This window comes from Natator depressus, chromosome 6 (assembly GCF_965152275.1).
Source record: "Natator depressus isolate rNatDep1 chromosome 6, rNatDep2.hap1, whole genome shotgun sequence".
In the NCBI taxonomy this organism is placed as follows: domain Eukaryota; kingdom Metazoa; phylum Chordata; order Testudines; family Cheloniidae; genus Natator; species Natator depressus.
In genome coordinates this window covers 85,850,376-85,872,650 of record NC_134239.1, presented here as the reverse complement: position 1 = coordinate 85,872,650, position 22,275 = coordinate 85,850,376, and the positions used below count along the sequence as shown (strand labels likewise).

Sequence of the window (22,275 nt, the reverse complement as noted above, 5' to 3'; positions counted from 1 at the left end):
CATTAGAGACTAAAATTTATTTGAGCATAAGCTTTTGTGAGCTCACTGCATCAGATGCATGCAGTGGAAAATACAGTAGGGAGATTTTATATACACAGAGAACATGAAACAATGGGTGTTACCATACACACTGTAACAAGAGTGATCAGGTAAGGTGAGCTATTACCCGCAGGAGAGGAAAAAAAACCTTATGCTCAAATAAATTTGTTAGTCTCTAAGGTGCCACAAGTACTCCTTTTCTTTTTGCGGATACAAACTAACATGGCTGCTACTCTGAAACTTGATAATTGCAGTGGTTGTATTCTGATTTAAGTTAGATCAACATAATTTTGTAGGGTAGACATGGCCGGATAACATAACTTGTGCAGGGAATGCAGGAAAAGTAGATTGCAAGAGTTTCGTCTACAACAGTGGTTCTCAACCAGGGGCACGCATACCCCTGGGTATACTCAGAGGTATTCCAGGGGTACATCAACTCATCTAGATACTTGCCTAGTTTTACAACAAGCTACATAAAAATCACTAGCAAAATCAGTACAAACTAAAATTTCATACAATGACTTGTTTATACTACTCTATATACTATACACTGTAACGTAGGTCCAATATTTATATTCTAATTGATTTTATAATTACATGGTAAAAATAAGAAAGTAAGCAATTTTTCAGTAATTGTGTGCTATGACAGTTTTGTATTTTTATGTCTGATTTTGTAAGCAAGTAGTTTAAGTGAGGTGAAACTTGAGGGTACACTAGACAAATCAGAGTCCTGAAAGGGGTACAGTAGTCTGAGAAGATTCAGAACCACTGTTCTAGAGGCCATGGCTTCCTGAGTGACAGTAAGAAACCCAAAAAGTGAACACGAAGTCTATCCACATTAGCATAGCCCAACTGAAGCAAATGGAAGCTGCTGGAGCTTACTTCATTATTTCCCCTCAGGGAGGAATTCATGTACATCAAGTTCTTTGGTAGGAAGTCTCCTCATAGGCTCTTTTCTAACCTGTGTTAGGGGAAACCCCTCTCCTATCACAGACAGGTTGAGCATCTGTGGATTAATCTGGTTGGAGAGAGCACCATCCAAAAAACTTAGTATTGGGGTAGAACAGGAGGAGCAGATCTTTGTTTTCGATTTTTTTGTCATGTCAGCGTTCCATGTAACTGCCATGCGGCATGACTAATACTCTACCTCAGCTGACAAAATGGAGTTGACAAGAGTTCTTATTAAAACTGTATCCAGATGTTAAGATTCAATTTAGCTAAATTCTAGGAGTTTAAAATTCCTGGAATTGTTTGGTTTTTCTTTTTTTGGGGTCAGAATTGAACACCTGCTGTAGACCCATTGTTACGGAATATACATGCGCTATATCCTCTGCGTAGTAAGGTCTGGAGACATGGATTGCAAGGCAGCTGAACTGGTTATACAAAACTATAACTAGAAACTAGACAGTGTTAGAATATATTCAGTGTGCTAGATGTTAAAAATTACAAGCTTAAGTGTGCATGTGTGTCATATTGTCTTCTAGCACTGTATGTTAAGGGATCTAACAAGTTCCAATAAAATACAGTAGCAGTTTTAAAGTCTGTAAAAGACAACTCACATCACAACTCAAAACAAGATTTTTAAAGCCGTAAAAAAGTATCAAGTAGTTTGAACTCAAAATTTGATCCATTTAAGATTAATCTAAGTGGCAAAAGTCTCCTTCACATTTTCATATCCTTTATTTTTGAAATCCTCTGACACTAATAGAAATAGTAGCCCTTATTAATGCAGAAATGTAATCATTTTGTACAATGCTACAGAGACAGAGAACAGATGCAGCACAAGATAACATCACACTGCCTAGAGTTTAATCAGACAGTACTTTGAGAAGACAGACAACCTATTACAATGCTGGCTTCTGCTAAAAAAGTGTCCATTAGATTTCTCTTCTGAGATATTTCAAAATTTATAATAGTCACATGTTCTAGAACAGAGGTGGGCAAACTACAGCCCGCGGGACCCTCCTGCCAGGCCCCTGAGCTCCAGGCCCAGGAGGCTAGCCCCCGGCCCCTCCCCCGCTGTTCTCCCCGCCCCCACAGTCTCAGCACGCCGCGCCTCCGGCGCAACACTCTGGGCAGCCAGGCAGTGCAGTTGCAGAGCCGCGGCCTGACCCGGTGCTCCAGGCAGTGCAGCTGTAGTGCCGCCAGCCACCACTGCTCCAGGCAGCGTGGTAAGGGGGCAGGGAGTAGTGGGGGTTGGATAGAGGGCAGGGGAGTTGGGGGTGGTGGTCAGGGGGCGGGGGTGTGGATAGGGGTCGGGGCGGTCAGAGGGCAGGGAACAGGGGGTTGGATGGGGTAGGAGTCCCAGGGGGCAAGTCAGGAATGAGAGGGGGGGTTGGATGGGGCGGCAGGGGGAATAGGGAGTGGTGGATGGGGTAAGAGTCCTGGGGGGGCCATTGGGTACGGGGGTTGGATGGGGCAGGAGTTAGGGGAAGCCATCAGGGGGCGAGAAGCGGCGGGGGGAGGTGTCAGATAGGAGGCGGGGGCCAGGCCACGTCTGGCTGTTTGGGGAAACACAGCCTCCCCTAACTGGCCCTCCATACAATTTTGGAAACCCGATGTGGCCCTCAGGCCAAAAGGTTTGCCCGCCCCTGTTCTAGAAGGAGTCACCTGACTTTAAAGTTGCATAATAGATCTACACTGTTGAACAGCAACAATCATGTCACATTCCTACCTGCCACCTTTGTTCGGATTTGCATGTTTTCTTGTAAAGCTGCCAATGGTTCCAAGTATTCTTGTGCCTTTCCAGCTATGACCTCCTGTAGTTTTGCATCCACTTGGCTTAATCTTTCTTTGTAAAGTCTTAAAATAAAAATGTAGTTTATTACTTAAGAGCCAACACAAGCAGAATAGCAGAAATGACAGTTTCATATGCAAGAATTCTTTAGACAATCCCATATCTACAGTCATAAAATTTAATAATCTCATGACAGATCTACTAAAACCTAGAAATTTACATCTGTTGCCACTCTAAATTCCAAGACAAAAAAAGTCACTTTTAAAGTAAACTATTTTCTTTTTGCATACTTCACCCTTCTAGGAAAGATGTACAAGCGTAGCATTTCTATCCCTTCTTATTTTCTATCCCTTCTTTCTGAAGATGGAATCACAGATATTAATGGCAGAATATGATCTCTTCACTTTAAAAAAAAACAAAAAACACCAAAGGGAAAGTGACCAGGAACTGGGGATGGTATACAGAAACTTTTACAAAGATTACCCAGATTGGCAGCAACTGAATCATCAAATAACACTACACGCAAAAAGATGAGCAATCTAAGTGGAAAGAGATGAGCCTTCATATCAGTTCTCAGTGGACAGATTCTGCATCCACACAAAATATTCCCACCATGACAATTAACACTAACTGGCACCTTCAGCTAAGATATCGCATACTCAACTGGCATAGAAAGTGAGCTGATATTTTAAAACCTCTAAAATTGTTCCCTTCTGAACAAGTTGATATTAATTGGCAGAGTGATGTGGGAAAAATCCTTTACCTACAGAACAGACAGGTTAAGTCTAAAGATTACAATGTAGTATCATAAACAGTTTTTAGAGTTCGTAAGACAACAGAGCCCCATTTTCAAGTGGAGCCTCTGGGTTCAATAGTGATAACTGATATGCAATACACTTTTTAAAAGTTAAGTTGAAAGCTGTAGCTCACCTGCTTGTTTTAGTTTTCACTTCATGTCTATTAAAGATAAACCTATCTAAAGACAGTGAAGTAGGCTGATAGGTATTAATTACTGCTAAAGCACAAATTTTTGACCTTACAGAATTATTTCTGAAAACAAAATCTAAATGACAATTCAAAACATACTTTATTGGTGAGACTATCAGCTAAGGGAGAAGTCAAATTTTGCAGTCTGCTACGTTGATGTCGAAAACTTAATTCTAGACACACTTTTAATTAATGCTGGGGGGATGCCTCTGGTTGCATATGACATAAGGAAGGAAAAGGAGTCCTGATGGCACAAGAATGCAAGTCCACATATATCCCCTCAGCATTTTGGGACAGGAGACTCATGCAGGCACTTCCACCCAGCAACTGCATTTGCGATCCCCTTTCTTACTCTAAAAACTACATTTATCTTCCCCCTAAAAATTCTAATGAGAGAAGAAAGCAGAAATTTGGCTACTCGCACAATTATTTCATCTCAAAACGCCAATTTAACACCATGCTCTTTAAAGAGTCAACAGCTGCTGGAATGGTAGAATCCAGATAAGAGTAATTCCTGCAACACAGGAAAGGAAAGACTTGACTGTTCGTGGTCACTTACAGCACTACTGAAAGAATGAGCCCGCAAAGGAAGAGAGACTTTTTAAAAATGTTTGACTACTTACTGATCTTTGAGGTCTGTAAATTGTTTTTCAAGATTGGACATTTCATCTAAGCATTCCATTCTTCTTCTTTCACAGTCCTCATCATCCATTTCTGGAAGAAAAAAAAAGGGGGGGGGGGTGAGGTTTTGAGAACTATATCTGAGAATAAATGTACTGGAAATTAACTTACCAGTTTTATACAACTTAAGACCAAGCTAACCATAAACAATTTATGAAAAACTGAGCCAGCTACTGATGTTCTGTAAGCTAAAGGTTTAAGAGATATTAGTCCCTGCTGAAGACAATTCCAAATTTCAAAGCTACCTTACATTTGCTGTGGTATATAAAATTAACTAACCTAATTGGGTTTCTTCTAGAATTAGAAGAAATGGAGATCAGTTTAGTTAGTTGAAGCAATAGCAATCCACACAAAATGAGTGCATAGTCCATGGAGTTATATTGGTTATCCATAGACTGATATTTTGTATAGATTAACCTCCACTAAGAAAAGAAAGTTGTAGTTCTTCAGTTTTGAAGACTATTTTCATTATATTAAATTGCTTTCTTGGTTTTGCAGCCAAAGAGCTCAAGTATAGGAATCTCCCTCATCTATCTTAGTGACTATTTAAATAAATATTTTAAAGCAATGCAACAAAAAACAGATTCATCACCATTGCCAGAGTTATTTTATTAACATTTCTGAATATTTCCTTAAATATACTTGCATTTAGAAATCAAAGTACCTTTTTTAAAAAAAATTTAAAAAAAGCAAGGAATGTTGGATTTTGGCAAAGCTCTTCTGCTCTCTTTAGCCTTTCCCTAAAAACTTTGCTTGACATCTCCTATTATTATAGAGGTACACAGAGGCTTAGTTGCTTTCTTAATTCAGATGCAGATAAATGTTAAATGTCCTAGAAATGGAGAGAATCCTCGATGGTATTGGGTACGTGCTCCAAAATATTGAATGTAAATCTTATCTTTTTTCAGGGTGGAATTTGCCTTTTTGTTCTCTATGATGTACAAGAGAACTTGAAAAAAGTGTTTTTCCACAAGAGTTTCTGCTTTGTTTTTCCCCCACCCTCTTTTAGGAGTTTCTCCCAAATCTTTCCCAGAGGACTTCTTGGTAGAAGAGAAGGGAAGGTGTCTCAAGAGATGCGTATTGTGAGCTCTCACCACTCAAAGGCAGAGGAGTCAGACGAAAGTTAGCTGGATGTACCAGAGTTCAGCAAACATTAACAAAAACAAAATTTTAAATGGTGACACTAAGCCCTGGTCTACACTATGAGTTTAGGTCGACTTTAGCAGAGTTAGGTCGATTTAACCCTGCACCCGTCCACACGACGAAGCCTGTTTTGTCGACTTAAAGGGCTCTTAAAATCTATTTCTGTACTCCTCCCCGGCGAGGGGTTTAGTGCTAAAGTCGACCTTGCTGGGTCGAATGTGGGGTAGTGTGGACACAATTCGACGGTATTGGCCTCCGGGAGCTATCCCAGAGTGCTCATTGTGACCGCTCTGGACAGCGCTCTCAACTCAGATGCACTGGCCAGGTAGACAGGAAAAGCCCCGAAAACTTTTGAATTTCATTTCCTGTTTGGCCAGCGTGGCGAGCTGATCAGCACAGGTGACCATGCAGAGCTCATCAGAACAGGTGACCATGCAGTCCCAGAATCGCAAAAGAGCTCCAGCATGGCCGGAATGGGAGGTACTGGATCTGATCACTGTATGGGGAGAAGAATCTGTGCAGGCAGAACTCCATTCCTAAAGATGAGATGCCAATATATATGCCAAAATCTCCAAGGGCATGATGGACAGAGACTACAACAGGGACACACAGCAGTACCGCGTGAAAATTAAGGAGCTCAGGAAAGCCTATCAAAAAACAAAGGAGGCAAACGGTCGCTCCGGGTGAGAGCTCTACACATGCTGCTTCTATGATGAGCTGCATGCAATTCTAGGGGGGGGTCCCCTACCACTACCCCACCCCTGTCCGTGGACACCTGCAAGGGGGGAGTCTCACGCAACAGGGATGAGGATTTTGTGGATGAGGAAGATGAGGAGGTGGTTGAGGATAGTGCACAGCAGGCAAGCGGAGAATCCCTTCTCCCCGGCAGCTAGGAACTGTTCATCACCCTGTAGCCAATACCCTCCCAACCCTCCCAAGGTGGGCTCCCGGACCATGAAGCCGGAGAAGGAACCTCTGGTGAGTGTACCTTTGTAAATATAATACAGGGTTTAAAAGCAAGCGTGTTTAATGATTAATTTTCCCTAAAGACTTGGGATGCATTCGCGGCCAGTATAGCTACTGGAAAAGTCTGTTAACTTGTCTGGGGATGGAGCAGAAATCCTCCAGGGACACCTCCATGAAGCTCTTCTGGGGGTACTCTAAAAGCCTTTACCATGCAAAGCCAGTAGCAAGTAGCCTGGAATTATTGCAGAACAAAGCATTGCAGTGAATGGGCCCAGGCTTTGGTGGCATTCAAGCAACATCCATTCTTTATCTCTCTGTGTTAGCCTCAGGAGAGTGATATCATTCATGGTCACCTGGTTGAAATACGGGAAATTTGTTTAAGGGGACATTCAGAGGCGCTTATTCCTGCTGTGCTGTTTGCCTTTGGCTGAAAAAAAATCATCCCCACTGTTAGCCACGCAGTGGGGGGGAGGTCTGTTCATGCTGCGCTGTTCGCACTTTGCTGACAGGGATCTTCCCTGATACTAGCCACATGGGGGGCGGGGTGTGAAGTGATCATCCCAGAGTATTGGAGCGGGGGTTGGGTTGTGCTGCACACTCACCCTAAAACCGCAGCCCCTCCTTTTAAACGGCCAACCCAATGGGCTTTGCTTGGTATGGGAAAGGAGGGTGCTGCTGTTTGAAACCATTCCCAGATGTTATGAAGGTTGAAGAAGCCGAAACCTTTTGCCTTACCATGGCTGCCTGCACGCCGAATTCTGTTGCCCAGCCGAGCATCTGTGATGTCTCACACCAAACCAGCAGGCACTCATGAGAGGCAAAATGCAACCTTGTACCAAAAGCACATGTGCTATGTAATGTGAATCGCTTGATTCAGGGTGAAATAATCTTCCCTTTGTTCTCTAAAATGTATCTTTTTAAAAATTACTCTCCCTTTTTTTCCTCCAACAGCTGCAAATGTTTCTACGCTCCCCCTATCATCTCCGTTCCAGTGGCTAGCGCAGATTAGAAGGCGGAAAAAAAACTGCACTCGCGATGACATGTTCTCAGAGCTCATGCAGTCCTCCAGCACTGAAAGAGCTCAGCAGAATGCATGGAGGCAAACAATGGCAGAGTCCAGGAAAGCATTAAATGAATGTGATGAGAGGAAGGAGGAGCATGATGAGAGGAGGCAGGATGCAATGCTGAGGCTAATGGAGGAGCAAACTGACATGCTCAGGTGTCTGGTGGAGCTGCAGGAAAGGCAGCAGGCGCACAGACCACTGCTGCAGCCCCTGTGTAACCGCCTCCCCTAGTTCCATATCCTCCTCACCCAGACGTCCAAGAATGTGGGGCGGGGAAGGCTATGGGCACCCAGCCACTCCACCCCAGAGGATTGCCCAAGCAACAGAAGGCTGGCATTCAGTAACTTCTGAACTTTAGTGTGGTCTTGCCCTTTCCTCCTCCACCACCCCACCCGGTGCTTCCCTCCTCACCTACCCCTCCTGGGCTACCTTGCGAGTTTTCCCCCATTTGTGTGATGAATTAATAAAGAATACATGATTTTGAAACAACAATGACTTTATTGCCTCAAAGTGGTGATCGAAGGGGGGAGGTCGGTTAGCTTACAGGGAAGTAGAGTGAACCAAGGGGGCAGGTTTTCATCAAGGAGAAACAAACAGAACTCTCATACCGCAGCCTGGACAGTCATGAGACTGGTTTTCAAAGCTTCTCTGATGCGCAGGGCACCCTGCTGTGCTCTTCTAATCATCCCGGTGTCTGGCTGTGTGTAATCGGCCACCAGGCAATTTGCCTCAACCTCCCACCCCACCATAAACGTCTCCCCCTTACTCTCACAGATATCGTGGAGCACACAGCAAGCAGCAATAACAATGGGAACATTGGTTTCGCTGAGGTCTAACCTACTCAGTAAACTGCGCCAGCGTGCTTTTAAACGTCCAAATACACATTCTACCACCATTCTGCACTTGTTCAGTCTATAGTTGAACTGCTCCTTACTACTGTCCAGGGTGCCTGTGTATGGCTTCATGAGCCATGGCATTAAGGGGTAGGCTGAGTCCCCAAGGATAACTATAGGCATGTCAACATCTCCACCGGTAATTTTCTGGTCTGGGAAGTAAGTTCCTTCCTGCAGCTGTTCAAACAGACCAGAGTTCCTGAAGATGCGAGCGTCATGTACCTTTCCCAGCCATCCCACATTGATGTGGGTGAAATGTCCCTTGTGATCCACCAGTGCTTGCAGCACCATCTAAAAGTACCCCTTGTGGTTTACCTACTGGCTGCCAAGGTGGTCCAGTCCCAAGATAGGGATATGTGTTCCGTCTATTGCCCCACCACAGTTAGGGAACCCCACTGCAGCAAAGCCATCCACTATGACCTGCACATTTCCCAGAGTCACTACCCTTGATAGCAGCAGCTAGCTGAGTGGGCTCCATGCTTGCCATGGTATGGCGTCTGCAGGAGAACAGAGTTGCAGCGGAAGCCGTGGATGATGACGGATGCCACAAGAATAGATATTTCTACAGAACGACGAGAGGACCTGTGAGGTGGATTTATGGCACCAGGAGAGCAGAGTTGCAGCGGAAGCAGTGGATGACTATGGTTAGCAGTCCAACTGCACTGTCTGCTGACAGCAGCACCCAGGACACAGCAGCAGTGGTGACGGTGAGCTGAGCAGGCTCCATGCTTGCTGTGGTATAGTATCTGCACAGAAAAGGCACGAAATGGTTGTCAGCCTTTGCTTTCACGGAGGGAGGGACGACTGACGACGACATGTACCCAAAACCACCCGCGACAATGTTTTTGCCCCATCCGGTATTGGGAGCTTAACCCAGAATTCCAATGGGTGGTGGAGACTGCAGGAACTGTAGGATAGCTACCCACAGTGCACTGCTCTGTAAGTCTATGCTAGCCACGGTAGTGAAGATGCACTCCGCTGACTTAATGTGCTTAGTGTGGACATATGCAATCGACTGTATAAAATCGGTTTCTAAAAATCGACTTATAAATCGACTAATTTCGTAGTGTAGACATACCCTAAGAGTTATTTAAAGGACATTTCTGTTCACCCCTACAATATCATGGAGGGGAGACAAGATAATTTCATTAGCATTGAATGTCACAGATCTATTAATGAGGCTGGATAATGAGGAGTTCGCCTGGGAGTTCGCCTGGAGTGAGCCCAGTGAGGCTTACATCTTGTCAACTTCTCTGAGGAAGCTCATAGTAGGAAAGTGATATGGAAGGGGGGGGTTCAGCTGTTGTGACCTGCACTGGATGTGCCATGTTTGTCTTTCTTCCACAGGACAGAAGCGACTTTGTTTGTACAAAGTGCAAGCTGGTCTCCATATTGGAAGAGAAGATTGAAGGTCTGGAGCAACAGATAACGACCCTGCGTTGCATACGAGAATCTGAGGATTTTCTGGACAAACGTCAGGATATGCTTCTACAGGCGCAAAGCTCTAAAGATTTAGAGCAGGTTGCACAGCGGAGCCAAGAGGCCAGTGAAGAAGCTTGGCAACATGTGACCTCCAGAAGAAGAAGGGGGAATGTCCGGGTTCCAGCAACGCAGACACAGGTAACTAACCACTTTCATGTTCTCTCCACAGGTACCATTGCGGAGAGTGGACCAGACGATACGTCTGGGGGGAGAAAGCAGAAGGAGACTCCGCTGGTTGGAAGGCATGAGATGCGATGTCCTGAGGTTGGGGGTTCCACGACCACCACTCCCAAGAGAAGGAGGCGGGTGGTGGTGGTCGGGGACTCTCTCCTCCGGGGGACTGAGTCATCTATCTGCCGCCCTGACCGGGAAAACCGAGAAGTCTGCTGCTTGCCAGGGGCTAAGATTCGCGATGTGACGGAGAGACTGCCGAGACTCATCAAGCCCTCGGATCGCTACCCCTTCCTGCTTCTCCACGTGGGCACCAATGATACTGCCAAGAATGACCTTGAGCGGATCACTGCGGACTACGTGGCTCTGGGAAGAAGGATAAAGGAGTTTGAGGCGCAAGTGGTGTTCTCGTCCATCCTCCCCGTGGAAGGAAAAGGCCGGGGCAGGGACCGTCGAATCGTGGAAGTCAATGAATGGCTACGCAAGTGGTGTCGGAGAGAAGGCTTTGGATTCTTTGACCATGGGATGGTGTTCCATGAAGGAGGAGTGCTGGGCAGAGACGGGCTCCATCTTACGAAGAGAGGGAAGAGCATCTTTGCAAGCAGGCTGGCTAACCTAGTAAGGAGGGCTTTAAACTAGGTTCACCGGGGGAAGGAGACCAAAGCCCTGCGGTAAGTGCGAAAACGGGATACCAGGAGGAAGCACAGGCAGGAACGTCTGTGAGGGGAGGGCTCCTGCCTCATACTGAGAATGAGGGGCGATCAGCAGGTTCTCTCAAGTGCTTATATACGAATGCACAAAGCCTTGGAAACAAGCAGGGAGAACTGGAGGTCCTGGTGATGTCAGGGAATTATGACGTGATTGGAATAACAGAGACTTGGTGGGATAACTCACATGATTGGAGTACTGTCATGGATGGTTATAAACTGTTCAGGAAGGACAGGCAGGGCAGAAAAGGTGGGGGAGTAGCACTGTATGTAAGGGAGCAGTATGACTGCTCAGAGCTCCGGTACGAAACTGCAGAAAAACCTGAGTGTCTCTGGATTAAGTTTAGAAGTGTGAGCAACAAGAGTGATGTAGTGGTGGGAGTCTGCTATAGACCACCGGATCAGGGGGATGAGGTGGATGAGGCTTTCTTCCGGCAACTCGCAGAAGCTACTAGATCGCATGCCCTGGTTCTCATGGGTGACTTTAATTTTCCTGATATTTGCTGGGAGAGCAATACAGCGGTGCATAGACAATCCAGGAAGTTTTTGGAAAGCGTAGGGGACAATTTCCTGGTGCAAGTGCTAGACAAGCCAACTAGGGGGGGAGCTTTTCTTGACCTCCTGCTCACAAACAGGGAAGAATTAGTGGGGGAAGCAAAAGTGGATGGGAATCTGGGAGGCAGTGACCATGAGATGGTCGAGTTCAGGATCCTGACACAGGGAAGAAAGGTAAGCAGCAGGATACGGACCCTGGACTTCAGGAAAGCAGACTTTGACTCCCTCAGGGAGCAGATGGGTAAGATCCCCTGGGGGACTAACATGAAGGGGAAAGGAGTCCAGGAGAGCTGGCTGTATTTCAAGGAATCCCTGTTGAGGTTACAGGGACAAACCATCCCGATGAGTCGAAAGAATAGTAAATATGGCAGGCGACCAGCTTGGCTTAATGGTGAAATCCTAGCGGATCTTAAACATAAAAAAGAAGCTTACAAGAAGTGGAAGGTTGGACATATGACCAGGGAAGAGTATAAAAATATTGCTCGGGCATGTAGGAATGAAATCAGGAGGGCCAAATCGCACCTGGAGCTGCAGCTAGCAAGAGATGTCAAGAGTAACAAGAAGGGTTTCTTCAGGTATGTTGGCAACAAGAAGAAAGCCAAGGAAAGTGTGGGCCCCTTACTGAATGAGGGAGGCAACCTAGTGACAGAGGATGTGGAAAAAGCTAATGTGCTCAATGCTTTTTTTGCCTCTGTCTTCACTAACAAGGACAGCTCCCAGACTGCTGCGCTGGGCATCGCAACATGGGGAGTAGATGGCCAGCCCTCTGTGGAGAAAGAGGTGGTTAGGGACTATTTAGAAAAGCTGGACGTGCACAAGTCCATGGGGCCGGACGAGTTGCATCCGAGAGTGCTAAAGGAATGGGCGGATGTGATTGCAGAGCCATTGGCCATTATCTTTGAAAACTCGTGGCGAACGGGGGAAGTCCCAGATGACTGGAAAAAGGCTAATGTAGTGCCAAATCTTTAAAAAAGGGAAGAAGGAGGATCCTGGGAACTACAGGCCGGTCAGCCTCACCTCAGTCCCCGGAAAAATCATGGAGCAGGCCCTCAAGGAATCAATCCTGAAGCACTTACACGAGAGTAAAGTGATCAGGAACAGTCAGCATGGATTCACCAAGGGAAGGTCATGCCTGACTAATCTAATCGCCTTCTACGGTATTGTTTCTTGACTTTAGCAAAGCTTTTGACAGTGTCTCCCACAGTATTCTTGTCAGCAAGTTAAAGAAGTATGGGCTGGATGAATGTACTATAAGGTGGGTAGAATGTTGGCTAGATTGTCGGGCTCAACGGGTAGTGATCAATGGCTCCATGTCTAGTTGGCAGCCGGTGTCAAGTGGAGTGCCCCAGGGGTTGGTCCTGGGGCCGGTTTTGTTCAATATCTTCATAAATGATCTGGAGGATGGTGTGGATTGCACTCTCAGCAAATTTGCGGATGATACTAAACTGGGAGGAGTGGTAGATACGTTGGAGGGCAGAGATAGGATACAGAGGGACCTAGACAAATTGGAGGATTGGGCCAAAAGAAACCTGATGAGGTTCAATAAGGATAAGTGCAGGGTCCTGCACTTAGGACGGAAGAACCCAATGCACAGCTACAGACTAGGGACCGAATGGCTAGGCAGCAGTTCTGCGGAAAAGGACCTAGGGGTTACAGTGGACGAGAAGCTGGATATGAGTCAGCAGTGTGCCCTTGTTGCCAAGAAGGCCAATGGCATTTTGGGATGTATAAGTAGGGGCATAGCGAGCAGATCGAGGGACGTGATCGTTCCCCTCTATTCGACATTGGTGAGGCCTCATCTGGAGTACTGTGTCCAGTTTTGGGCCCACACTACAAGAAGGATGTGGATAAATTGGAGAGAGTCCAGCGAAGGGCAACAAAAATGATTAGGGGTCTGGAACACATGACTTATGAGGAGAGGCTGAGGGAACTGGGATTGTTTAGTCTGCAGAAGAGGAGAATGAGGGGGAATTTGATAGCTGCTTTCAACTACCTGAGAGGTGGTTCCAAAGAGGATGGTTCTAGACTATTCTCAGTGGTAGAAGATGACAGGACAAGGAGTAATGGTCTCAAGTTGCAGTGGGGGAGGTTTAGGTTGGATATTAGGAAAAAACTTTTTCACTAGCAGGGTGGTGAAGCACTGGAATGCATTACCTAGGGAGGTGGTAGAATCTCCTTCCTTATAAGTTTTTAAGGTCAGGCTTGACAAAGCCCTGGCTGGGATGATTTAATTGGGGATTGGTCCTGCTTTGAGCAGGGGGTTGGACTAGATGACCTCCTGAGGTCCCTTCCAACCCTGATATTCTATGATATAATTCTCTTGTACATAGACAGGTCATCCCCTAGAGCAATTGGTGCTGTCTCTAAACAATGCCTTGTCTCTAAACTCTAAAATAACCAGGATACCAGCGGAGCATTGTTGACACTCGAGCTTTTTTGACTAGCTTCTTGATTGGCTTCCCTAGAAAACAGGGACAAGGTGGGTTTGATAATACCACTTTTTTTTGGTTCCAACTTCTGTTCGTGAAATAGAGATGCTTTTCTTCAGGAGGCTGTATCAGATGGTAACTGGCAAGGTCACTAGTATTTAGCAGTAGCGGTGGTGGCAGCAGCATCTTTAGCACTGGTCAGGCTATTGTCTGTTTCTTGGTTAGGAAGGAGAATTCCCTATTTGAAAGACATGCTACCATCCTTTAGGAATGGTTCCAAGTGTTTTCAGCTCTTTTATTAGCTAGGAAGGGTCAAAGACACACGTGACTGTTCCAGTTGCTGTTAGTATTTCCATGACTACTACTTGGACAAACAGGCTGCATTGTTTGTGAGGAAGCTGTCTTAGACCCATTGTTCTTGATGTCCCCATGAGGCCACTTCAGATATGAGTTCTCATCTCTGTGAAGTACAGTGACAATTCCTCACAGATATCCAGATGGAGACAGTCTGGATTTAAAACACCAGTTACGGTCCCAAAGAGCTCTGCTAGGTGCGACCATACTAAGCTCTTTTGCTTCCTCCTTAATTCCAGCATAAGTCTGCCATGGAGAATTTTAACAAAGTGTCTGTATCAGACTGATTTATACAAGTACCACTCAAGTCTTCAGCCTCCTTATTTTTTGTTAAACATGGCAATCTGCATGGGTAATGACATAAAAGGAAGAGCTCCAATGCTGGCATATCAACAGTTGTCATGTGGTGATAATTACAGTGCTTGCTGGTTTCTTCCACACCTAGGCTTCTCGGCTGGATGGAATCTTCTGCAGCTACACTGTAACTGGGAGCTTTTGCGGGTGGGGAGCAAACCTTGGTGCTAGCTTTTTTGTGCCTGGAGACATGACACAAGGGAGGAGAGGAACAATTTATCATTTGCATTCCATCAGCCCCTAGGAGCCTCAGTCAAGGACCAGGACCCCATAATGCTATGTGTTCATACAGTGCCTAGCAAAAAGTTGTTCCTTTCAGGGTTATAAGATGTAGCAGAGCATCACACATCTTCATTCTCAAAGGTACTGGGCACCCAAAAGTCCAACTGAAGTTAATGGAAGTTGTGGGTGCTAAACAACTCTGAAAAAGTCAGGCCTGTTCAAAGTTTATTACTTTACATAGCATAGCTTTATTAAAAAAAAAATGTATTGTGCACACAGCAATACAGATTAGCAGAGTAAGACAAAACAGATGAAACACTGAATCTCTTACTTTCCTGCTTGATAGCTGTATAAACTGATTTTCTAAGCCAAAAAAGTTACCCACATATCCATATTTATACTAATTTAAAGAGGCAATAATACCTCAGTATTGAGTAAGTAACAGTGACCACCACAACTTGGTTAAAAAACAAACAAAAAACAAAACCTCTCAAATTGAAAGAAATCCAGCAAAATCTGGACTACTCTGCAAAAGCTGGTGAAAAATTCCTTTGATTTTTTACATTTTTCCCTTGCAAGATGCTCCTGATCCTGCAAATTTGGTGATTAAAAATGTTTAAACTCAATATGCATACCTTATTATGGAGCGCAACAAGTAACTGTGTGGTTACTGCAGCTCATTTTCCCTTATAAACCTGAGTTTGCTCAGAAGTCTAGTCACCTCAGCCTGAAAACTGGCAGGTTAGGTTTAGAGCAGATAGAATTTTCCTACAAAAATTGAGGCAAATTGAGGTTTATGTGTCATAACCACACTAATACAATGAACTATATAGAAGGGTGAAGAATCACCAGATCTGCCAGATTTCTATTTTATTAATAACCCAATCTGTATACTGAAGTGAAGATTTTTTATTAAATACATTGTTATTTGATGTATAGACCAAACAAAAGCTTTAATTAGATACCTTGTAGAGGTCTGATAAAAAAAGCTACAAGCCCCAGCAGGAGTTCATCCACATTAGCAACAAAGCTATGAGATGGCAATCAAATTCAAAAATCAACCCCCCCCAGTCTGGTACCTGTATCCCAATAGAGGGTTGGCAGATGTTTCAAACAAAATATGGCTAATGACAGCATTAAAAATAGCCCACACATATGTTGTACAAAAAAAACATTTATTTCTAACTGCATTAAATGATGGCAGTAAATGTCCGTATTTTGTGTTGAATTAGTTTGTTACTGTTAGTCTCTAAAAGGCAACATTTCATCCTCGCAGTCTTCATCAGAAGTAGAATGCTTCTGCTGGTGGTAATACATAACACCAGTGACCAATGCAATAATTTCATTGGTGCAAACTGTTCACAACAGATTGTGTCACTGCATATATGCCCTAACTCAAAGAATGTTTTCTAAAAGTTCCTCTTGTATCTTGTTGCACAGTTTTGTTTTTATCAAATTCATCTGAGAAAAATCTTTCAACTGCAGTGTTGCTAAAAGGTAGCGACAGCAACAAAAGAGAAAATAAGTCAAGTCTACTAAAGTCTTTGTCCCCAGCAGCAGTGTGTTTGAGAACTTCAACCCAAAACCTACTCTACTTAGTTGTCTTGAGTATGCCAGTGAACCACAGGCAAAACTCTTTACTGCTGCTTCAGCTGTCCAAGGTCTCTACAAAACAATGATTGATATTTCATCTAGCTCGTGCAGGGTGGAACACAATAGGAAGACTTAGTACTGAAAGGGATTTAATCACTGAACATTTGATGGCAATCTCCATTTCACAAACTCCAACATGAAATCTTGACACCTACTTTTGATGTCTTTGACAACAGGAACACTTAGTGCGAATTTTGAAAGTTCCAGCTGAAAAGCGACTCCAAAATAGACTGCACAAAGTGGTAAGTAATTTGACTTAAAGGTGATGTCTTAGTTTAACACAGCAGTCCAGTTCTCAAAAAACACACGGTTTCACAACTCTCACCACAAGGCTCTGGTAGAATGCCATCAATTCCTGCAGCAGCTTTCCTGCATTAGTTCTTTCCAACTGAAACATTTGGTTTATCCTCCAGGCTTCCTGCAGGTTTGGACGTAGAAAAGTCAGGTAAATTTTGTTCACCTGATCACTGTACAGATAATAAAGAAGTTCGGCATCATAGTTTCTTTCTTTGTTTTTGACTATCTGAAAGTTTAGCTTCAGTTCAACCTGATCAAGAACGCTGTTCACATAGGGACTAATGGAAAGCCATCTTGTGTCAGAAAGCTGCATCAAACTGTGTTGCTAAGCAGAGTGGCTGTTTCATTGCCTGAAAGAGCTCCAGCTACACAATGAATCCTAATTCCTCCATATGAGTTTCAGTAAGCAAGTCTTGAGTTCCTGTACCCATCATCAATACAGTGGAATCTGTGTCCAATAAGATGGGGCGCAATCTCGTAGACAGTCCTATATGGAATTGTGTGTTCCTCTGTTACCTCAGAAGGCATCAGACAATATGAGTAGAAATTAGCTCTACTCCCTCATAAGGCTGCTACCAACTTAACGTCAATGTAGATGTAACAGGGAAGACTAATGAGGAGATTCTTAGCCAGGTGCTGATTTTGGATAGGCATTAAAGATGGAAGATGGTTGCCCAGCTGTCTAGAGTAGCTCAGAAATGTGAATACCAGCCTCAGGGCAGACTGTTACAAACCAGGTTACTCCCAGTCCCAAAGGGCCAGTCCCTTACATGAGGTCACCTGCACCTTAGACCTCACACCAAAGATACTTGTAGCCAATCCTATAACAAACTAAAGATTAACTAAGAAAAAGAAATAAGTTATTTACAAGGTTAATGCAGGTAAACATACACACACAAATGAGTTACAGTCTTCGGTTCCAAAAGGTAACAGAAGCTGATGCATCATGCAAGCTTTCTACATCCTTTACAGCTAATCCAAGCTAAACAGCATGGGGATCTCCCCACACTTATTCTTAGAAATACTGCCCTCTCCAAATTCCAAGCAGCACAGTGATACAGTTCCTTCTGATCAGGAATTTTTATTCCCTTCCCCCAGACTTCAAACTCATGGGACAAGTGTTTGCCTTCTCCCTCCTCTCCCCACACTCATGAAGAGGAGATGGGTGCAATCAGTTAACAAAGTCTTTGTCCTTTGATGTTTCACAATGGTTCATTGGGGTGCAACGGGGCTTCTTGTGTACAGGACAAGCATTTTACATACTAATTAATGCTTCTTTCCTGTTTGGTGAGTTACACAGTTAGAGGTTTATAATGCAAACATTCAATATAACTTCATACCACAAGATACAGATGTTATAAATGAGATCAATACACGCAGCATCCTACAAGCACTTCATCAAGTCTAAACACATTCTTATAAACTTAAGATCTATTTTAACAACACTAACATACAGGTGAGCCAGAATGGCTTCCAGCTATGCATTTGTCAGTGTTCAGTGAGGCCTAGGGACGAGCAGGCATCTGGTCCGCCAGCATCACAATGGTACAGTTTACATTTGACGACAGTTGGGTTGTTCACATGCTGTCGGCACCTCAAACTATGCTGTCTCACTAGCTCTCCCACTGGCTCATACAGTTGAACAGCATGGTGGAATGACTGAACATTGGTACTCCACAAGTGAGGAGAGCTTTGGTGGTGAACAAGAGCAGGTCACAGTGAACTTTTGGGCTCCTTCTGAAAGGAAGAACAGCCATTTCAGGCAGTTTCCATTCACCATAGCAGCTTCTGAGAGGTAGGCAGGGAATTCTGTATCAGACTCCACAGTTCGCATACACACACACAGACACACACACACACACTCAGAGAATAGAAGTACTATTAGATCAGAAATTACAATTTCAAATTAAGTTATATTTAATACAGAAGATTACTTCTGTTGATTAAAATATTATTTTACTGTTAACAGGCAAGAAGCAACAATAGGATGGGACAAATTATTCATTATTGACTAAAGACTAGATGCAACAAGTAAACAATAAGGGGAAGAGGCAATATAGACAAGGGTAATACACCTCTACCCCGATATAATGCGGTCCTTGGGAGCCAAAAAAAATCTTATCGTGTTATAGGTGAAATCGCGTTATATTGAACTTGCTTTGGCCTTGAGCATTTCAGTTATTAATAGTAACTTCCTGCCCCATGACTGACCGCTCAGAACCCCCGACCTATGCAACCCCACCCCACTCCTTGTCCCCCAATTACCCCCTCCAGAGACCCCCTGCCCCTAACCCCTCCCAAGACTCCCAACCCCTAAGCTCCCCTGCTCCTTGTCCCCTGACTGCCCCCTCCAGAGACCCCCACCTGTCCCTAATCACCCCCAGGACTCCACCCCCTATCCAACCACCCTGCTCCCTGTCCCCTGACTGCCCCAACCCCTATCCACACTCCCGTGCCCTGACAGGTCCCCCGGGACTCCCACACCCTATCCAATGCCCCCGTTCCCCGTCCCCTGACCGCCTCACCTCCAGAACCTCCGAACCATCCAACCCCCCCTGCTCCCTGACCACCCCCCGAGACCCTCTTCCCCTTATCCAACCACTCGGCCCTGGCCCGGCACCCTTAACACACTGCTCAGAGCAGCACGTCGGAGCCAGACACGCTGACCCGCCGGCGAACGCAGCCCTGCCCCCCCAGAGTGCTGCTTTACCGCGTTATATCTGAATTCGTGTTATATCAGGGTACAGGTGTAGTAATAAGATCAGAAAGTTATATGGACTGAAAATGTGCATAACTTACTGGCTCCAAATAATTTAGTTGTTTTGTAAAATATCCTGTCTAGCCATAACCCATTGCTCGACGTGAATATTTGCAACAGTTATAGCCTGTTAATGGCTTGCATTGCAGACAGTATAAATATGAGGAGGAAAAAACCCTCCTACTCTTACCTTTAGCTCCCTTACATAATTACCCCAACAATTTACTCCTCAGGATGTCTGCCTCACACAAGGCAGGAAGGCACACAGGATCCTAAAGTTTCTTCCACTTTGTTCCACAGTTCAGTGGGTCTCAGCTATGTTTCAGGTTCTAGACATGTTTCAGTAAGTAATTTTTGTAGCTAATGCTTTGTTTCAAATTAATTAGTATTTGTTTGCTTCATAAACCGATATCAAGGGATTTTAAATCAATATAAGCAACCTCAACCCCAATCCTCCTTGAGAATCAGTGGTCCTCTGGACCCTTTCCCCCCTGCACAACATACTGGGTAGTGTGGATGTGTACTCTTGTCATCTGCTACAATGCGGAATGCACCATCTCAAAGTATGAGAGAATAATGCCATCTTCCAGCTGCAGCTAGCACAACCATAGACCCTCCATGTCTACAGTTGTGTACATACATACACAAGCCAGACTCACCTTCCACCTAGCAGAAGGTAGTATTTCATGTATACATAACACATATGGAATAGCACACCCTCATGATCAACTGGATTTATCATGCACCTCCGACTGCCTCACCTGCACTCTGCCCAGTAATCCATCTCCACTAGGATTATTTGTAACATTTCCAACCTCCAAACAGCTTTAAAGTATCTGCCAGTAGTTTACTATATTCCCTATCTCCAAAAATTTGGTATTTCTTCCCTAAAGTTACACAAACTTGAGAAGCATGATGGGTAATAGTCCTGGAAAAGTAACTGGTTAGAAGTCAGATATCTCGCTGCCCTTCAGGCTAGGATTTAGAGAGACAGAGATATCAAATCCCCCACTTCCCAAAAGATCACTCGTTTCTAGACCTGGGATGCCTCAAGGTATTAAAAAAAAAATCACAACTTTATGTATGGGAGAATTGTTTTAGGTAATTTTGGTATGTTTCTAAAATGTATTACAATTTCTTCTTCCTCTAAAGCCTGAAGGGCAGGACTTGTGGTAATTAGGGCAGCCTGTCTTAAAGGTAGAGATAGTAAAAACAGTATTTCAAGTAAATTTCTGAATTTGCTCTCCTATAAGATGTGGCCAATACAGATATACCAAGGTGTCCTACAAAATGTCTCTCTCATCTGAGATGATGAACATAACTTGTGGCTTTGACATTCATCACTAATATGTAAGGCCCTACCAAATTCACAGCCATGAAAACACGTCACGGACCAGGAGATCTGGTCTCCCCCCGTGAAATCTGGGCTTGTGTGCTTTTACCCTATACTATACAGATTTCACGGGGGGAGACCAGCATTTCTCAAATTGGAGTGGCTGACCCAAAAAGGAGTTGCAGGGGGAGGTCACAAGGTTATTTTAAGGGGATCACAGTATTACTACCCTTACTTTTGCGCTGCCTTCAGAGTTGGGCGGCCGGAGAGTGATGGCTGTTGACTGGGTGCCCAGCTCTGACTGTAGTGCCCCACCAGCAACAGCTCAGAAGTAAGAGTGGCAACACCATAGCTTGCCACCCTGACTTCTGTGCTGCTGTCTTCAGAGATGGGCAGGCTGAGAGTGGCGGCAAAGTAAGGGCCTAGTTCAGTATGTAGCAGCACAGAAGTAAGGGTGGCAATACCATACCTTGCCATTGCCATCCTTACTTCTGTGCTGCTGCTGGTGGCGACTCGGCCTTCAGAGCTGGACTCCCTGCCAGCAGCTGCTGTTCTCCAGCAGCACAGGTCTGGAGGCAGAGCAGAAGGGTAGCAGTAGCACAACCTCCCCTATAATAACCTTGTGAGACCCCCCACAACTCCTTTTTGGGTCAGGCCCCCTAAAGTTACACAGTGCAATTTCAGATTTAAATAGCTGAAATCATGAAATTTACAATTTTTAAAATCCTATAACCGTGAAATTGACCAAAATAGACCATGAATTTGGTAGGGCCCTACTAATATGGCATTTCTAAACTCAGGGGAGTGGGATTGGAGGAGTCTTGATTCTCAAGGGCAGATTGTATTGATTGCCTAATTATATCTAAAACTTCTGGACAACACCTGTTGATAAAATAAACCAAGTGGAGTTAAATATGTTAAAGGTAAGCTCACCAATTATTTTCAGTACTTATCAAAACTTTATTCCATCCAAAGCTTCTTCCCTTGATTTAAAGCAGAATAATTCCCTATCCAACTCAACCTCACTTTTTGCCGGTTTGAAGCAATATAGTAGCTTCAACTGATTTCACAGCCACATTAATATTGACACTAAGGTAATTTCTTTTATTGGACCAACTTGGTGGAAGGTATATATTATGCATTAACCCTTATGCTTAACAGCAGGGGTCTCAAAGTCCTGGCCCACGGGCCATCTGCAGCTGGAGAACCTCCCCACTGCAGCCCACAGAGGAGAGACGCATGCAGCCATGCTGCTCGAAATGTATGCTGCAGGTGCCGCCCCCCGCAGCTCCCACTGGCTGTGGGAGAGGGATAGAAGACCATCACTAGTCGCTGGGCAGAGTCAGACATGGAGGCAGTGTCACTTTTTTCCCCACAATGAATATAAACAAGTCAAAATACTGAACACAACTACCTGATGCACCCTTTGCTGCAATCCTGAAGGTTTCAA

General features: G+C 44.6%; 1 protein-coding gene across 1 annotated transcript in view; it reads right to left on the bottom strand.

Annotated features, from left to right (window-relative positions):
* BRMS1L (BRMS1 like transcriptional repressor) overlaps nt 1–22,275 on the bottom strand; it is a 48,674-nt gene that overhangs the window by 25,153 nt on the left and 1,246 nt on the right. Inside the window, exons 2-3 of the mRNA XM_074955876.1 lie at nt 4,387–4,477; nt 2,714–2,841 (exon numbers count right to left, since the gene is read on the bottom strand). Coding sequence (XP_074811977.1) covers nt 2,714–2,841; nt 4,387–4,477 — 219 coding nt within the window. The remainder of the gene's footprint in view (nt 1–2,713; nt 2,842–4,386; nt 4,478–22,275) is intronic.